Consider the following 15,808-nt stretch of genomic DNA (forward strand, 5'->3'; position numbering starts at 1 on the left):
AGGTCCATAAAGACCTGGGGTGCGTTTCATTTAGCGTTTATACGTCCTCCCTCGCTCCTCGATGCCTCGATCCTCACTGATCTACATAAAGAATGATGGGGGGGAAACAATGGGATAGTCTATCCAGTGTTAGTTATAGATCAGTGGGAACGCCCCTCGAGGATCGAGCATCGAGGATCGAGGAGGCATAATGAGAGGCACCCATGGACCTTGCCCACGACGACGACGCCCCCTCCGCCCTCAAACACACACTACCCACCCACCCTCTTGAAAGAGAGCGCTAAGTATACTGTATATTTTCATACCAAAAAAAAACAAAAAAACAAATAGATTATTATTATAGATTTAACTTTTTTTTTTTAATCTTAGAATACAAGATTTGTGACACTTGGTTAGATTTCATTTTTTTGCAGTGTATACACTTATTACTGTCACTTAACGAATAATCATTTTCTGCTTTTTGCAGTGTATACACTTATTACTGTCACTTAACGAATAATCACTTTCTGCTTTATGCAGTGTATACACTTATTATTGTCACTTAACGAATAATAATTTTCTGCTTTTTGCAGTGTATACACTTATTATTGTCACTTAACGAATAATCATTTTCTGCTTTTTGCAGTGTATACACTTATTATTGTCACTTCACGAATAATCATTTTCTGCTTTTTGCAGTGTATACACTTATTATTGTCACTTAACGAATAATCACTTTCTGCTGTGGTCAAACTTTGACCAGGATATATAAACATTATTAATCAATAATTCAAACAGGTAATGACAGCATTACATTTCAGCATACTAATGAGAAAAGGTTTGCCTCTACAGAGCTTGTTAGCCTACAGTCAATCATTTAGATTAAAAAAACCCTGCATGAATGAAACACAGACTCTGAAGACTACCTATACGTTTGACTTGTCATGCCATAGGTTGAAACACTGTCGGCCGGGGACGAAACACAAAGCCTTATTACAGACGGTGCAACCTAATGGAGTTTTCAGACTACAAAGCACACACCTAGCCCGACCAATGGTAGAGTCAGGTGTAAAGTACTTCGGAAGGTGTAAGCCAGCTGGAACTGGAACACCTTTCCCAGCACCACCAGCTCTCCCAGCATCCGGACAGGCATCTCCATGTTTAGAAAGGAATTGTGGGCCTGAATGCTTCACTCTGGCAGGAGCCCCAGCTTTTTGGAGTTCGAGCACAAGCGTTTCACGAAACTCTTTCTGTGTCATCACCCGCTGTCCTTTAGCACGGGCCAACTCTTTGTGAAGGATGAAGGCATTCACAATGGCGATGTCCACAAAGTGATTAAAGAAAACTCTGTGCCACCTCTTAGTTTTGCGGCGAACGTTGTAGTAACTAATCAGGGCATCGGAGAGGTCCACGCCACCCATGTTCCTGAATGGCCAAAAAAGAAAAAAGATAATGTCAACGTTAATTGGAATAGGAATCATACACTTAGGCCAAAGTTATTAATGCTACAACTACTGCCCCCCCCCCTTAATTTCTGTATTTTCTTGATCTGCTGTTTATTTGTAGGCTAAAATAAGTCAATGATGACCTGCAGTAGAACATTCTAAAGCTTTTAACTCTATATTCAAATAACAATAATAATAATAAAAGACAAACTATCAAAATAGGTGCCAACTAATTGCTTAATTGATTACTTGTTGCAACTTTAACTTAGCCTGGATGCCAGCCGAATTTAGCCCCGCCCACAATATTTGAGGTTGTGAACCTGAGCAATTCTGACCAGAAAAACTCCTGGTTTTGATCCAAGCTGAAAATTCAACTGTGTTTGACAGAGGACAGAATGATGTAGTGCTTGCGAGTGACAAAATATTAGCTTAAAGTATGGTACGATGTCTTTGTAGCCTAAATGATGTTTAATTACGAAATGTTTCATTCATCCCGGTTCTCGAAAACGCTGTTGCTAGAAGGTAGACATTTACATTTCACCATTGTGTCTGTTGCAGAGGATATTGACAGTGCAATAACTTAAAAAAATGACCAGAATTTTTTTTAAGGCAACTGAAGAGGGATGGTTCGGGTGCTCTTCCTACAGGATTCACCTCTTGTATCGATTGAAACACGTCCCATAACCTTAAAGGATCACGCCACCGTTTTATGAAATTAGGTTAGGTTAATTATGAATGGAATCCATTGTTGCTGGATAGCATGTTGTGAGAAAACGTGAGCCAACAATATATATTACTTACTTTGTGTGTGAAGCACTGTTTCTTGGGTGCAGAGATATCACACAACACATCAGTAGCCTACTCACTGGCCACAGCAAGGATGATCTCTGCGCCCAAGCAGCAGTGCTTCGATTGACTGGAAATGACAAGACAAAACTTGTGCTAGTAATAAACACACACAAACAAAATAGGCTTCTACTTTTGTGTCATCTTGGTCAATTATGAGTACAATTCAAACAGTGATGAACAAGAGTACAAACGTGTTGTAATCCTGGATGGCTGGTGGAATAGCAATGCTTTCCTTGGCCCACTGTCCTTCTGCGTCCTTCATATTCCTCTGAACGGTTTCCTCTCCGTGAGCCTTGTGAATTGTTGAGCACATCAGGACATCTCTTGAGTCTTTCCACTGGACAAACACAATGGGTCCTTCCCTGATCCAACGGATGCAGCCGCGCCGAGACTTCTTATTCAGCTGCCCTGACTTAAGTCTGAGAGATCCAAGCTTGTTTGAGCGAATGGTCCCACATGCCCTAATTCTCTTTTCCAGCAAGTCAAGAAATAGGGTCGGACTGGTATAGAAATTGTCTACATACAGTTTGTAACCAGTTCCCAGAACTGTTGGTGTGACAAGATCCATTACTGTGTCATAGCCAAGTCCATTTCCTGTCTGATGATGGTTTTTCCCCTCAAACACGGTGAAGTCCCAGGTATATCCATTGCTGGAATCTGCCAAGACAAAAAGCTTGAAACCCCACTTGCTCCGCTTGTTTTTCATGTATTGCTTCAGTCCAGTCCGGGCTTTGGACTTCACCATTCTTTCATCTACTGCAATATTCTGTTGGGGATGGTAGGAGGCTTTGCAGGTCTGTCGTAACTGCTCATACATGGGTTTAATTTTGCAAAGACGGTCGTAATCTGCTGTGCCTTTTTTCTTATTGTTAGCAGCGTCATCTTTAGGGTCACTCATCTGTATTGAGGTTGCAATGCGTTTGAATTTACTGGCTGACATGACTGAGACAGGGAATGGAAAATTATACAGATCAGATAATTTCCAGTAATCTCCTATAGAGGCCACTTTCAAGAGGCCCATGTAGATTACCATGCTCAGGTACGAGTACAAATCCTTTAATGTAATTTTCCTCCATGTTTTGTGGTTCTCTTGTCCATATTTGTTTGTGTTAATGACAATAGTCTGTAAAATGGAGTTTGGCAAGAAAGACTGAAAGAGCTCTAATGAGGTGTATGACACTCCCTTCAAGAGCTGGGCACCAGGTGTACGGAGAGGTCTGAATGAAAGTGGTTGTGGTGCAATGTCCTCCTCGTCGGTGCCTTTCCATGACTCCACAGGTGAGCTTGTTGTCGTCTCCTCAATGCCTTCACTCTCTGTCCTCCTTGGTCTCCTTGCAGGTGGCTCGGCCTCAGAGTCCCACTCCTCATCCCCAGACTCCAAATCAGAGTCTTCAGATTCAGACGCCCTAAAAAGTACAGATGAAAAGGTCAGTATTATTCTCTCACATATCCACATATCTTCCCCCACACACCTGTTGGGCTAAGGGGAACAAAGCAGGCATTATTTGAGTGTGTGTGTGTGTGTGTGTGTGTCTGTCTGTGTGTGTGTGTGTGTTGGGGGTGCGATACTACAAAACAAAATGTTGTTTAACAAAGCACAACATTTCAGACAACACAGCAAAACTGGTTTCAGTTTTAGCCTGGTGCTGGTGTCCAGCGCTTGTGGGCAGCTGAGGATTGAACATAATTATGCTGCGCAATTTAGTAACAAAGCAATCTGCCAGCCTACTGCCCCGGAGTATACTGTGAAACTGTAGGAGCCATGTTAGCCTACTGCCCCGGAGTATACTGTGAAACTGTAGGAGCCATGTTAGCCTACTGCCCCGGAGTATACTGTGAAACTGTAGGAGCCATGTTAGCCCACTGCCCGGAGTATACTGTGAAACTGTAGGAGCCATGTCAGCCTACTGCCCCGGAGTATACTGTGAAACTGTAGGAGCCATGTTAGCTAGTTTCATATGCTAAACTAGGCTAAAAACCTAGGTCACGCTGGCGCACAACATACAGCCCACCAACCACTGTATCATCATATGACACTGCCCCACATACACAGCACACTGAGTCAAATTAATGTTTTTTTTGTGGTTAAATGCTTTTTGCACTTATCCTGTCCTCCTTTTTTCAATTGTTTACACACAAATTTTAAGACCGTTATCCAAACGCCACACTCAGTTTGTATAATTCCAAGATGCAAAATTACACACTTTAGTCAAAACATACACACTTCAGTCAAAACATACACATATTTGTGAAAATGCTATTAGTTGTCATTTAAGAAACACAGTCCTCAATGATCAGACACTTTTGCAGCCAGTTTCACACTGCGGTAATAAATGCAAAACACATTTGTGAAAAAAGAAATGTAGGAAATAGCATGTGCTAGATTTTTGCCCAGTCATTGTTATGTAAGGGATAATTTAGATGTCCAAAAAATAGTGATAAGCCCACAAAATTCATGGTTGGTTCGACATAGGGAAAATGTACACAAATAGCACGCTATCTGAATAATCACAAGTAAATAAAAAATGCTAACGTAAAATGGATAATTCTATTCTTAGTTGTAATCACCCTGCATATCCTGCTGGTGACTCCACTGAGGCATACGCGTTAGGACACTCTTAGTCAGTAACAAGAACTCTGGAGCACTTGTAGATCTACGAGTGTTTTGACGATGCTCTTAAGTTACGATGGTTTCGCGAAACAGTCAAAAAACCTTAAGACGTTCATAAGAGGGACTTTACGACCATCTTAGGCTTACGATGCTTTCGGGAAACGCACCCTTGGGCTATAGAATGTCTCCTTGGCCCGCTTTCTCTCGCTCTCCCTCTCTCTCTTTGCACACTCAATGGACACCCGCCCCTGGACATGCACATTTAATCAAAATATTCACAATCGTGAAAGCAATGACGCATAGAAGACATAGCTAAATTATTATTAAATCCGGTTAGTAATACTCGGCGCAGTAATATCATCACTCTTGCACGTTCAGTTTCACTTTGGAGTGAGGATATTACTGCGCCGAGTCCCAGGTGCTCCCAAGTGTTATTCCGCCACACAATATAGTTATCCCTACCTGCTTAGAAATGACCACGTTTTATTTTGTCATAAACGTACTTGGTCGTGTGACTACTCGTGTAACTGTATTTTAACCCTTTCATGCGCAACGTCCACATGCGTGGACAGTAACTTTAACTCTGTTTTCTACTTATGTATCATGTTGATATACACCAATCCACTTCAGGGCAGTTTTAGTAGGTCCTTGGCAATATATTAACAATATGTATCATCTTATATTTGGAATATTGACTGCTTGATGACATCATCAATTCAACATGAGTGACAGTAATGGCCATATGCTGAATGCTCCAGGCATATCTGTAAAAAGCTAGTACTCAAGAAGGCAAAATCATGTAAAAAAAAATATTATGCTGTACAGGAGAGTGTGTTGAACAACTCTATGTTTTCAGAAATTAAATCGGATGTAAAATGGAGTTTGTAGACCCTAAAAAGCAACTGTCCACGTATGTGGACGTTGCGCAACAGAGGAGTTAAATGGGCAAAAATTAGATTTTGTAACTAGGACTTTTTTTTTTTTTTTTTTTCAAATATGATTTTAATTGCTTTAAATTACAAAGAAACAAACATTTGGTAAACATATTTATAAATAATGACCTAATTACATGTGGTAATGCCTAGGTGGTATGGTAATATGGGGGTAGTAGAGGGGTGGGTGAGTAGTAGAGGGGTGGGTATGAGAGTACTAGAGGGGTGGGTGGATTAGTAGTAGAGGGGTGGGTAGTAGGGATGTAGTAGAGGGGTGGTTGGGTAGTGGTGGTAGTAGAGGTGGGTAATATGGGGGTAGTAGAGGGGTGGGTGAGGGTTGGTGAGCAATAATGGGGGTAGTAGAGGGGTTGGGCGGGTAGTATGGAGGTAGTAGAGAGGTGGGTGGGTAGTATGGGGGTAGTAGAGGGCTGGGTGGATAGTATGGAGGAAGTAGAGGGCCATAGTTTCCACATTTTCTGTCATTACATTTTATTCTTTTTTACCCCTTTGTTGCGCACTGTCCACATACGTGGACAATAACATAACTTCTATATAAAAGCATATTTTTTAAAAATTCCAACTGATTTTCAATATTGGGCTCATATAGAGTAATAAAATCAATACTAAAAAAATCTAGACACTTTTTTTCATAATGCGTGCATGAAAGGGTTAATAGGGAAAACATGGAGGTGTTTGGTCACTTCTAACTTCATCTCTGTTTGGATCCTAATGAATGCATTGGGCTAGCTAAGTGCTATCAAAGTAGCGCCGCGCGCCAGAGTCAGTGAGCGCACGCATTGAAACGTGAGAGGTATCAACTCGTCTTAGTTAAAGGGATAATCCGGAGTGAAATGCACTTTAGATCAATTTTTCGGACTATTGGGAGTACATACGTTGAGTTGACACCAAAATCATGTCATTCGGATGTATTTTGAGAAAGTTCGAGTTCACCGTTTTTAGCCAAAACTCGTTAGCCTGTAAGTGACCGGGGCAGGTCCTTTCGCCACTACAAAACGCTATTTTTATACCTCTTCTACTGTTCCAAACAACACTACACTTACGTGGTAGTGAGTAGAGGCTCCCTAAAGCCAAACCGAAGTATCCCCACGTCTTTATGTGGTCGGATAGAGAGTCCAGAATGAATTTAATCGAGTCAGTACCTTTCCGGAAATGTTAGTAAAGTGTTGTTGAAGCGTTGCGCAGCTGCCGCAGTGACATTTCCGGAAGGTACTGACTCGATTAAATTCATTCTGGACTCTCTATCCGACCACATAAAGACGTGGGGATACTTCGGTTTGGCTTTAGGGACCCTCTACTCACTACCACGTAAGTGTAGTGTTGTTTGGAACAGTAGAAGAGGTATAAAAATAGTGTTTTGTAGTGGCAAAAGGACCTGCCCCGGTCACTTACAGGCTAACGAGTTTTGGCTAAAAACGGTGAACTCGAACTTTCTCAAAATACATCCGAATGACATGATTTTGGTGTCAACTCAACGTATGTAGGCTACTCCCAATAGTCCGAAAAAATTATCTAAAGTGCATTTCACTCCGGATTATCCCTTTAAGGGAATAACGTTGTTTAATGTGAAAAAACGGATAAGTGTTCCTTTAAACACAAGTGGGGAAACTGAACAGGCCTAGCTATTTACTTCATGTACAATATTTTGAGGCATCAACCAGACAGCTGAATTAAAGGGATGAGTGTAATATTACATATATTATTCATCTGCATAAGGTGTGCCATCATGAATGTCAGAAATTCAGTGTTAGGCTCTTTTTATATCAGGATAGCCTAATACTCTGGTGTTCTTATTCAAATGTTATTTAATAAAAGTTATATCATTGTTCTTTATTTGAAACACAATGTAAAGAAGACAAACTTTTTCTACACCTTATTGTTGTTAAAACATCAGAGAGCGATACATTAGAGCAAAGTGGGTGCACCTACATGTTGTGCTGGTGCACCTAGGCTACAAAAAGTTGGGCGCATCAGTGGTGCAACCGACGCCAACAGGTAGTCTGGAGCCCTGAAACGTTTTTCGCCATGTTCAGTTAAATAATGAAAGCGCAGGTTTTTCGCTATATATGTGTGTTCATTTCTGGCTCTTTGGCAATCAATTTGATAACTTTAACGGGCAGTTTAGAACACTAAACACCTCCAGGTCTATAGCAGCTGCGAAGCTGAGTTCGGGTAGGGCTGCTTTTACAGTCATTTGCTCAACATTTGCTTGCACACGAAATCAGAACTACTGTCTACGTCTGTGATTAACACTAACAGGAAATATAATTGATAGGCTATATACCCACAGCACAACATCCCCTTCTTGTTCTTCGTCGGTTTCTTCTTCTGCCTCCTCTTCCATGACATTCTCCTCTGCCGCCAGGGGCTCCGCGGATGAGACTTCGCTTTCTGCCATGCTTTCTGCAACAGCGTCTTTTCCTTCATTACTTTCGCTTAGCAAGCATGCATCGGCTGCTTCTTTCAACGATTCCTCGGTTTTCTTGGGTCTTTTCGGCATTTTGAAAGCGAGACCATGCAAGATGTCCGGTTACCTGTGCGCCCTGTCCAGTGTTTATCGTTTGCTTGTAATTAAAGCCAGAGCGGTAGATCACAGCCATCGAGATTTGAGATTTCTTCTTCTTCTTCTGTTTAATGGCGGGTCATATTTTCTCAACATATACCGCCACCTACTGGACTACTACTTACATTGTGTAAAAGGACGTTTGGCAAGAGATACCGTAACCTTTATGTGAGAATACACCATTTATAGGTCTGTAATTGTCTGTAAATAGGTCTTTGTTTTACATTGGGTGTTCATCACAATCCAATCCAAGATCCATCACAATCCAATCAATTTGATAAGGAGTGAATATGTGCTTACACATGATCGCCCTCTGGTGTTGTACTGATGATACAACAGTTGAGGTGGGTGCAGCATCAGAGTTTCATGGTGTCATCTTGGGGTGTGAAAGTAGTCTGTTGCTTTGGTACATTTCTCAGACAGAAGCCATCTCTTTTTTGTATAAAAAAAATAGCAAATGCTTTGAAACACATTGACATTTCATGATGATGATGCAGTCATTATGATCAATTGTTTTCTGTTTTGTTTTACATTTATGTCATGTTGATCATTACATGCATTATACTGGCTCTTTGTTGAAGAGTCTCACTTCAAAACAACATCTGCTGTTTTGCATATCTTTACATTGTGCGGTTGTCATGATCCATATAGCCCATTTTATATCATTCTATTACACATCTGTTACATGTTCTGTCATCCATTTTGGTCCTGAGTTGACCAATCGCTCCCAATTGACTCTTTGTCACTTAAGGGAAGGTGTCAAACACTGGGTTAATAATCAATTAATAACAGTAGTTCAAAGATGCATGTCAAAACCTCCAAAATGGTTTCCCAAGTTCCCAAGGAATATTCCAAGGTGTAGCCTATGTCTAACTTTGAAAAATAGGTGCGATGTAATACTATAATATAAACAGTAATGTCCTCTCTGTGTCATGCATAAATATGAAAACCAATCTCATGCAATCAATCTTCAACATGTTTAACTGTGTACTGTTGTAATTTACAGCAGCCATAGAATAAGCACAGCCTCATGAATTTCCCCTTGGGGATCAATAAAGTATCTATATCTATCTATCTATCTATCATGCATTTCCAATAAGGCAACACGTCTGAGCCATGATTTAGAGTACGGTGTAATATTGACAACATGACAAAGTGTTTTAATTCTGTTTGTAAACAATGACACAATGACTTAGATTATGATGGTGCTGACTTGTTAAGTATTTATTTTTGAGACATGAGCTACACTACTCACAATACATTATGTTGCAGATTGTTTTGAGAAATACAACTGTTGATAATTACTTGAGAAGTTTACAAAAGTAAAGTCAAGAACAGTATATTTAAATTAAGGTAAAACAAATTGACACAAGCTATCCATAAAAGGTCTGTGAGATAGAAAGTAATGTCCTTTTGTCTTGATGGTGCTCAACACAGCAGTAAGATCCTTGACTGCTTCAATCCTCTCTGGCAGTATGTGACCCCCACTAGATTCTAAGTGCTCATTAGAACATAGTCAAATCATTTAGCCTTTCCAAGGTTCTGATGAGTAACTGTTTAGTGGACTGAGTCCCAAATCCCATCAGGGGCATCCATTGTAACAAACATGATTCATTGTAGAGAATACATTCTGCGTTACGAAAGCTATTAACGTCCACGTAAAATCCTCCTTGAATGTTCATTGATTATGATATAGCCACAAGGTCTTTTGTCCAACACATCCTGTAAGTCAACAATTACAGAAGGAATTCCATCCGCCAAAATTGCTTGAACTTCACTATATATCAGTCTTTTGAGAAGTTCTACAGGACAAACATAAGACATATTACACAAAGTGTGACGTACATGGCAGAATGTTTGTCCATGCACTCTGTGAGTGAACGGGTTATACACATTCTGTCCACAAAAGCAAGGAGTCTGACGTTTTTTCCCCCCCATGCACTCAAATTAATTCTTTATATTTCCATGAAAAACACATTCCTGAAAATAAATCCCGAAAACACATGGGAAGTTGTGCAAATAACGGAAGATTATTTTTTCCTTCTGTGTACGGTGTTTTGAGACCATATGGTGACACTGCACTTTAAATATCAATAAACTTGACACTTGAAGTGAACTCTTTACGCTTCCATAGAAACACATTCCTGAACAGTAGTTTCTGTGGGACTGTTCAGTGTAAATAACTAGACGTGGGCTTCCATCAAAGTTTCTGTGGCTTTTGTGTCTTCATGTCTCAGACGAGAACAGAAGAAAAGAGCCCTCAAGATATCTTTAGCATCCCTCCTTATAAACAAATAAAGAAGAAAATCAGACAGGGGGTTCAGTGCCATGAGAATTTGGGCAAACTCCACAAGGTAAATCCACAAACGGTCTACAATTGGGTGGAAAAAGTCAACCAGGACCAACGCAAAGGGTAGGAATAAGACTGTGTAAATGCTAAGAATTAGAGCCAGGGTTCCCATGATGCGTCTCTGCTCATGACGAGATAGTGATGTGTTCCTGGATAGAGCTCTCCATGTCCCGATGAAAAATAGCATCACCAAGGGATACGGCAGAAGCAAAATCAAGAGAACAAATAGTTCAATATAGCCAATGAACCAACTGGTGATCACAGTGATAGACAATATGATCCAAACAGTGACAGACACACAAACTGGTGTCCTGATCGTATCAATGTTTCTATACCAAACAGGATAAGCAGTCATTGCATATCTCTCACCAGATATGAACACCATGAAGCAAATATTAGCCATAACACCAAAACAATAGATTAACACCAGACCATCACTGAAGGAGTCATAGTCATAGTCCAGAAAGTCTTTACACATTTGAATCAATTTGGCAGAAGTTTGAATCAGATCAGAAATGAACAGATTTATAACAAACACATGAGAAAAATGACCAGTTTTAATCAGAGCATATAGTCCATAGACAGCAGAGCATAGTCCAAGGAGCATGGCTGAGAAACTCAGGCAGTCAACTGTCAAGTAAACGCCTTCAAAATCTTCAACTTCAGTGTCATTGTCATTATTTTCAAAGTCAGACATGTAGGTGTGTGTTGGTATGTAGGTATATGTTGGTGTAATGTATGCTGATGTCTGGTTGTATGGTTTCTCCATTTCAGATGGAACTTGTACTCTTCGTCCCTAAAGAGATCAAAAAGTTCTGGTCATCAATGTCAATTTCATCCACAAAGCTTTACTCTCAAAAACGGTGCTCCGTTCCGTTTAATCATCAGAATATAGCGATAGCAATCAGCTGTTTGCACTGCTGCATCATAGTTGTACTATTCCTGAGAGTCTCTCCCTTAATAGAGAGTGCAATGCTTTCAATTACAAATGTGTCATTATTTGTTTAAATGGAAAAAAGAGAAAACATTAAGAGCTCACCTGTAGTTGTTCTGACTCTCTCCTGGTGAATGTGTCTATGAAAAACCCTTTTACAGGAAATGTGTCTGAAAAACCCTTTTACAGGAAAATAGCAAAATACACCACCTGCAATCTCTGAGTACCACCTCCTCACACTTTACTGATTTGTCAGATCTTCCCTTCACATCAGATTGAGTTAGCTGCTGACACAGAGCACTTACTGATGTAAACCTTTTAGGAATAAAAATGTACAGTACTAGACGTTGGTACAGTAGTCACTCATTTTGCCTGTAGCACACTCTGTCACACTCTGTAGCTGAACTTTCTTGCCAGTGAGAATCCTGGTCATCGTAGTGTCCTTTTGAGATGTGTTGCTCAGCTCACTCTCTTCTTATCAGTCAACCACCTATTTTGCATACAGCACTCAATCCTGCTACAGAGGACCTGGGTGTGTTCATCAAAACCCATCAGATGAGGTAGAGCAAATCATTATAGGGGAAGTTTTAAAAACACTTCATCATGTGTGGAGTTGTGAACAACATACTGAGACATATCACGGTATCATGCTATTTTTTCTTTATTATTATGAGAGCCATCTATTGGTGCGGTATAGTAGCATAGTGGTTAAGGAGCTGGGCTAGCCTGCAGTATCCAGAAAAGTTATGGCATAGTGGTTAAGGAGCTGGGCTAGCCTGCAGTATCCAGAAAAGTTATAGCATAGTGGTAAAGGAGCTGGGCTAGCCTGCAGTATCCAGAAAAGTTATAGCATAGTGGTAAAGGAGCTGGGCTAGCCTGCAGTAGGCTATCCAGAAAAGTTGTGTGTTCAGTTCCCAGCTTCCACTGTACTCATACTTTGTGACATCACAGTGACATCACAACTACAGGCGGCCGGACGGGCAAGAACATCATTCTCCTGCAACTAAACCCATAAACTAATCAAGGATCTTGCCTGGACATAGCTAGTACTCCCAGTACTCCCATTTATGTCAAAGTCCGACCTGACTATACTATTTACTGACGAGGTCTAGGCCTGGGTGCGCTCATGAGTCAGGTGTCCCTTTATTTTGAATTAATAGCCACCGCATCAGCCAATCGGAAAAGAGTATTCATTCTCTCAGGGTGATGAGCACAATTAACTCATGGAAGTTAAAGGCACTCTTAACAGTTTTGTGACCTTAACCTAACGTTTCCAAAATCATTTTGATGGCACATAACCTCATAACATGATGTATGGCACTTTTGTTGTTGGCTTTGTTCAACTCATGGAAGTTAAGAGTAAGCCAGATAACAGGTCCTGATAAAATAACAACTTATCGTAATGGCATATGACGTCCCTGTTGCTTTAGGCAGCTTGAATGAAATCATGAGAAAAATAATCATAATTTTTGTCAAATTTGACTGATTATTTTGAATGTGATACTTTCATTGGCATAGCGTGAGACTATCGTTATAGACAGCTAGTGTGTGTGTGTATGTGTGTGTGTGTGCAGATGGTAGTGGGCCTATTTGGAAGAAAGTCCAGGGTCTTTTTTACTCCCAGTCCCTGGCTACAGTTAGGCCTACCATGCACACATCATCCGTTTCAACACAGCTCCTAATTGGCTCAGACAGACAGACAATGATAATGCAACTTACCTTATCATTGATGACGAATGATAAATTGTCTATTCGTCTAGATTGTTGTCAGATGTGCATGCTACGGTGTGAAGCTGTGCTGACAGAGACAGTTTGCAAGACACAGGACGTGAAAACTCAAGCCTGAAATGAACCACAATAGGCCAACATCAAGTTTTTATCTTTCTCTCAAGGTGGCATTGAGCCCCAGTTGCAAACAGTTCTCAAAGAGGAATTACCAGTGAAAATGTAATGTAAAATGTAAAAAATCATTTATAGCAGAGACGGTTGAAAAAGCTGATGTAGGCTAAGCTACAATCGGCATTTTTTGTAAGCCACTGTTGTCTAAATGATGATAACATCTCATTTCAGAGTTTGGTGTTAGTTTTTATTATTAATATAACATCGTCTTTTTGGTGGTTTTGGGCAAAAAATGGGTTACTTTACATTCCTGAACATTCTCTAACCATAGTCATTTTGAATGGTGCTGTTTTCGAATCTTTTCACGGCGAGCAGCTGCTTAAATGCCGTTCATGGTGCTTTCTGCCCCTTGTTTGCGCACGCATGTTTTCGTGACATTGCATAATGTATATCTGACAAGATGCATTTCCTTTTTGAGAGCTGCCTGCATCTGAGCCTCCTGGCACCATGAGATGAAGATAAAACTCTTGGCCTCTCGTGATTAGTTTCAGAACTGAGTTTTTACATCCTGTTTGCTTGCAAGCTAGTCTATGTCAGCATGCAACTTCAAACAGCATGCACATTTATATTCATTGTTATTCTTGGGCATTTAGAAAAACATCAGAAAGATGTACTCTATTAAATTTATCAAGGCCTATTTTGTTGCTATATCCACTTAAAAAGCATCAAGATTTACACGGAGTTGGAGTGGCCCCCGGGGACCAAACATTTTTTTCCGTAAAAGTCTACTGGGGCTACATGCCCACCAAGTGTCATGTGCACCGGTGTCACGGTGTCCCGGGAATCGTTGACCAAAAAATCAGGAAGTAGATGACGGGAGGGGAAAAAAAAAGAAAAACTTTGACAATCTCAATATTGGATATGTCATAATAAATAGAGTTGCAAATCTTCAGGAGTTCAAGAGTCTGAATGCTGAAGGGTAGAAGCTGTCTTGGTGTCTGATCACTTATTCTGGGAAAGTGGACTGGGCACATCCTAAATGTGCTTAAACCATACGCATCAGACTATGTGTTTTAAAAGGGCCTAACATTTTCTTACTGTACGCAGTATACTTGAGGTGTTGTCTATGTCATTTATGTTGTTTGTTAAGTAATCATAATATACGTTTCCACAAATCATAGTTTTCACAAAGAGAATCTGAACAGGAACTCGAGTTTGTTTTCAACACCAGCTGATTTGTTTTGCTTAGCTAGCATGCATTTTTAGCACGTATTTTCTGGGCTGGTTTCTCAGAACTACGCTCTATGAAGCTGTAGGCAAGGCCTACTTTGGGCCAGTACAACTTCCCTATTTGTGACTATAAGTTCACACGGAGTCCACACAGCATCACTGATCACTCACTCACTCACTCTTGCTGCACAGAGACCTTTGCCTTGGAGTTCAGAAATGGGTGGCACCCTATCGCAGGCGGACACAAACACCTACGTGGCCAACGCCACAGGGGTGCCCATTAGAGTGTTCTACAGCGCGGAGGACGGCGCGATGGAGCTGGACGAGATGGTGCTGCGGACCGGAGACGGACGGACCAGCGGGAGCGGGACGTTCAAAAGGAACTCCCGTATAAGCTACATACATGTCCCCGTAGGCAGTGTTGGCCAGATTAAAGGGGAAGGGGACATTCACGTCAGCATCTTTGCGGAGAGCTGCCTCTCTGGTGAAACATGCGAGAAGGTCATCGCTTTGAATTTCCGCGTCAACTGGGACAGGTCTATTATTGTGACGAAAGAGCACCAGATCAATTTCCAGAAATATGGGGGAAATGTTTGGAAGGATGACTCTGGGAAGATGCACAACTAGAGGAGACCTTCAGCCCAGAAACAGCTCTGAGGACAAAAGTTCTTCAGCCCAGAAACAGCTCTGAGGACAAAAGCATCATACACTGCTAGAGACATTCAGACAAGAAAAAACAATACGAAGTACAGTTATAACTGCAATATAGCTCATGTATCTCTCTGATTTAGAGTTGTGTTATAGCTGTATTCAATCTATAATCTGCACAACTACTAACAACTAAAAAATAAAACTGAGCATTGAAGATCCTGAAGATGGCTTGGTGCTACTTTATGAAATCAGAAAATTTAACACTTGTGTTTTTCTCCCCGGCTGAGATACATTACAAGCAAACATCAACAAATAGCACTCCAGAAAACACGGTGACATGATTTCACATACTGTATTTCTGAATCAATTCAGGTCATTGCATGATCCCTAGGTGTCTGAAGGCACTA

At 40.8% G+C, this 15,808-nt stretch overlaps 1 protein-coding gene across 1 annotated transcript; it reads right to left on the reverse strand.

The window, feature by feature from the left end:
* Positions 1-370: 370 nt before the first annotated feature.
* Positions 371-8,393, reverse strand: LOC134063892 (piggyBac transposable element-derived protein 4-like). The gene is made up of 3 exons (XM_062519637.1): positions 8,123-8,393; positions 2,465-3,679; positions 371-1,404 (listed from the first exon to the last, which is right to left on the reverse strand). Exons 1-3 carry the CDS (start codon positions 8,332-8,334, stop codon positions 906-908), a joined length of 1,926 nt encoding a protein of 641 aa, XP_062375621.1. The 5' UTR covers positions 8,335-8,393; the 3' UTR covers positions 371-905.
* Between the last annotated feature and the right edge of the window lie 7,415 nt (positions 8,394-15,808).

The sequence above is a fragment of the Sardina pilchardus genome, chromosome 18 (genome assembly GCF_963854185.1).
Source record: "Sardina pilchardus chromosome 18, fSarPil1.1, whole genome shotgun sequence".
Taxonomy (NCBI): Eukaryota; Metazoa; Chordata; class Actinopteri; order Clupeiformes; family Clupeidae; genus Sardina; species Sardina pilchardus.

What these genes read in the sequence shown, in the direction of transcription:
- LOC134063892 (XM_062519637.1), bottom strand. Translation starts at nt 8,334, where the DNA reads ATGCCGAAAAGACCCAAGAAAACCGAGGAATCGTTGAAAGAAGCAGCC. An exon ending in CAAGAAGGGGATGTTGTGCT is followed by an intron (nt 3,680 to 8,122) that starts GTGGGTATATAG and finishes TGTACTTTTTAG; the next exon opens with GGCGTCTGAATCTGAAGACT. An exon ending in GCCATCCAGGATTACAACAC is followed by an intron (nt 1,405 to 2,464) that starts GTTTGTACTCTT and finishes TTGGCCATTCAG; the next exon opens with GAACATGGGTGGCGTGGACC.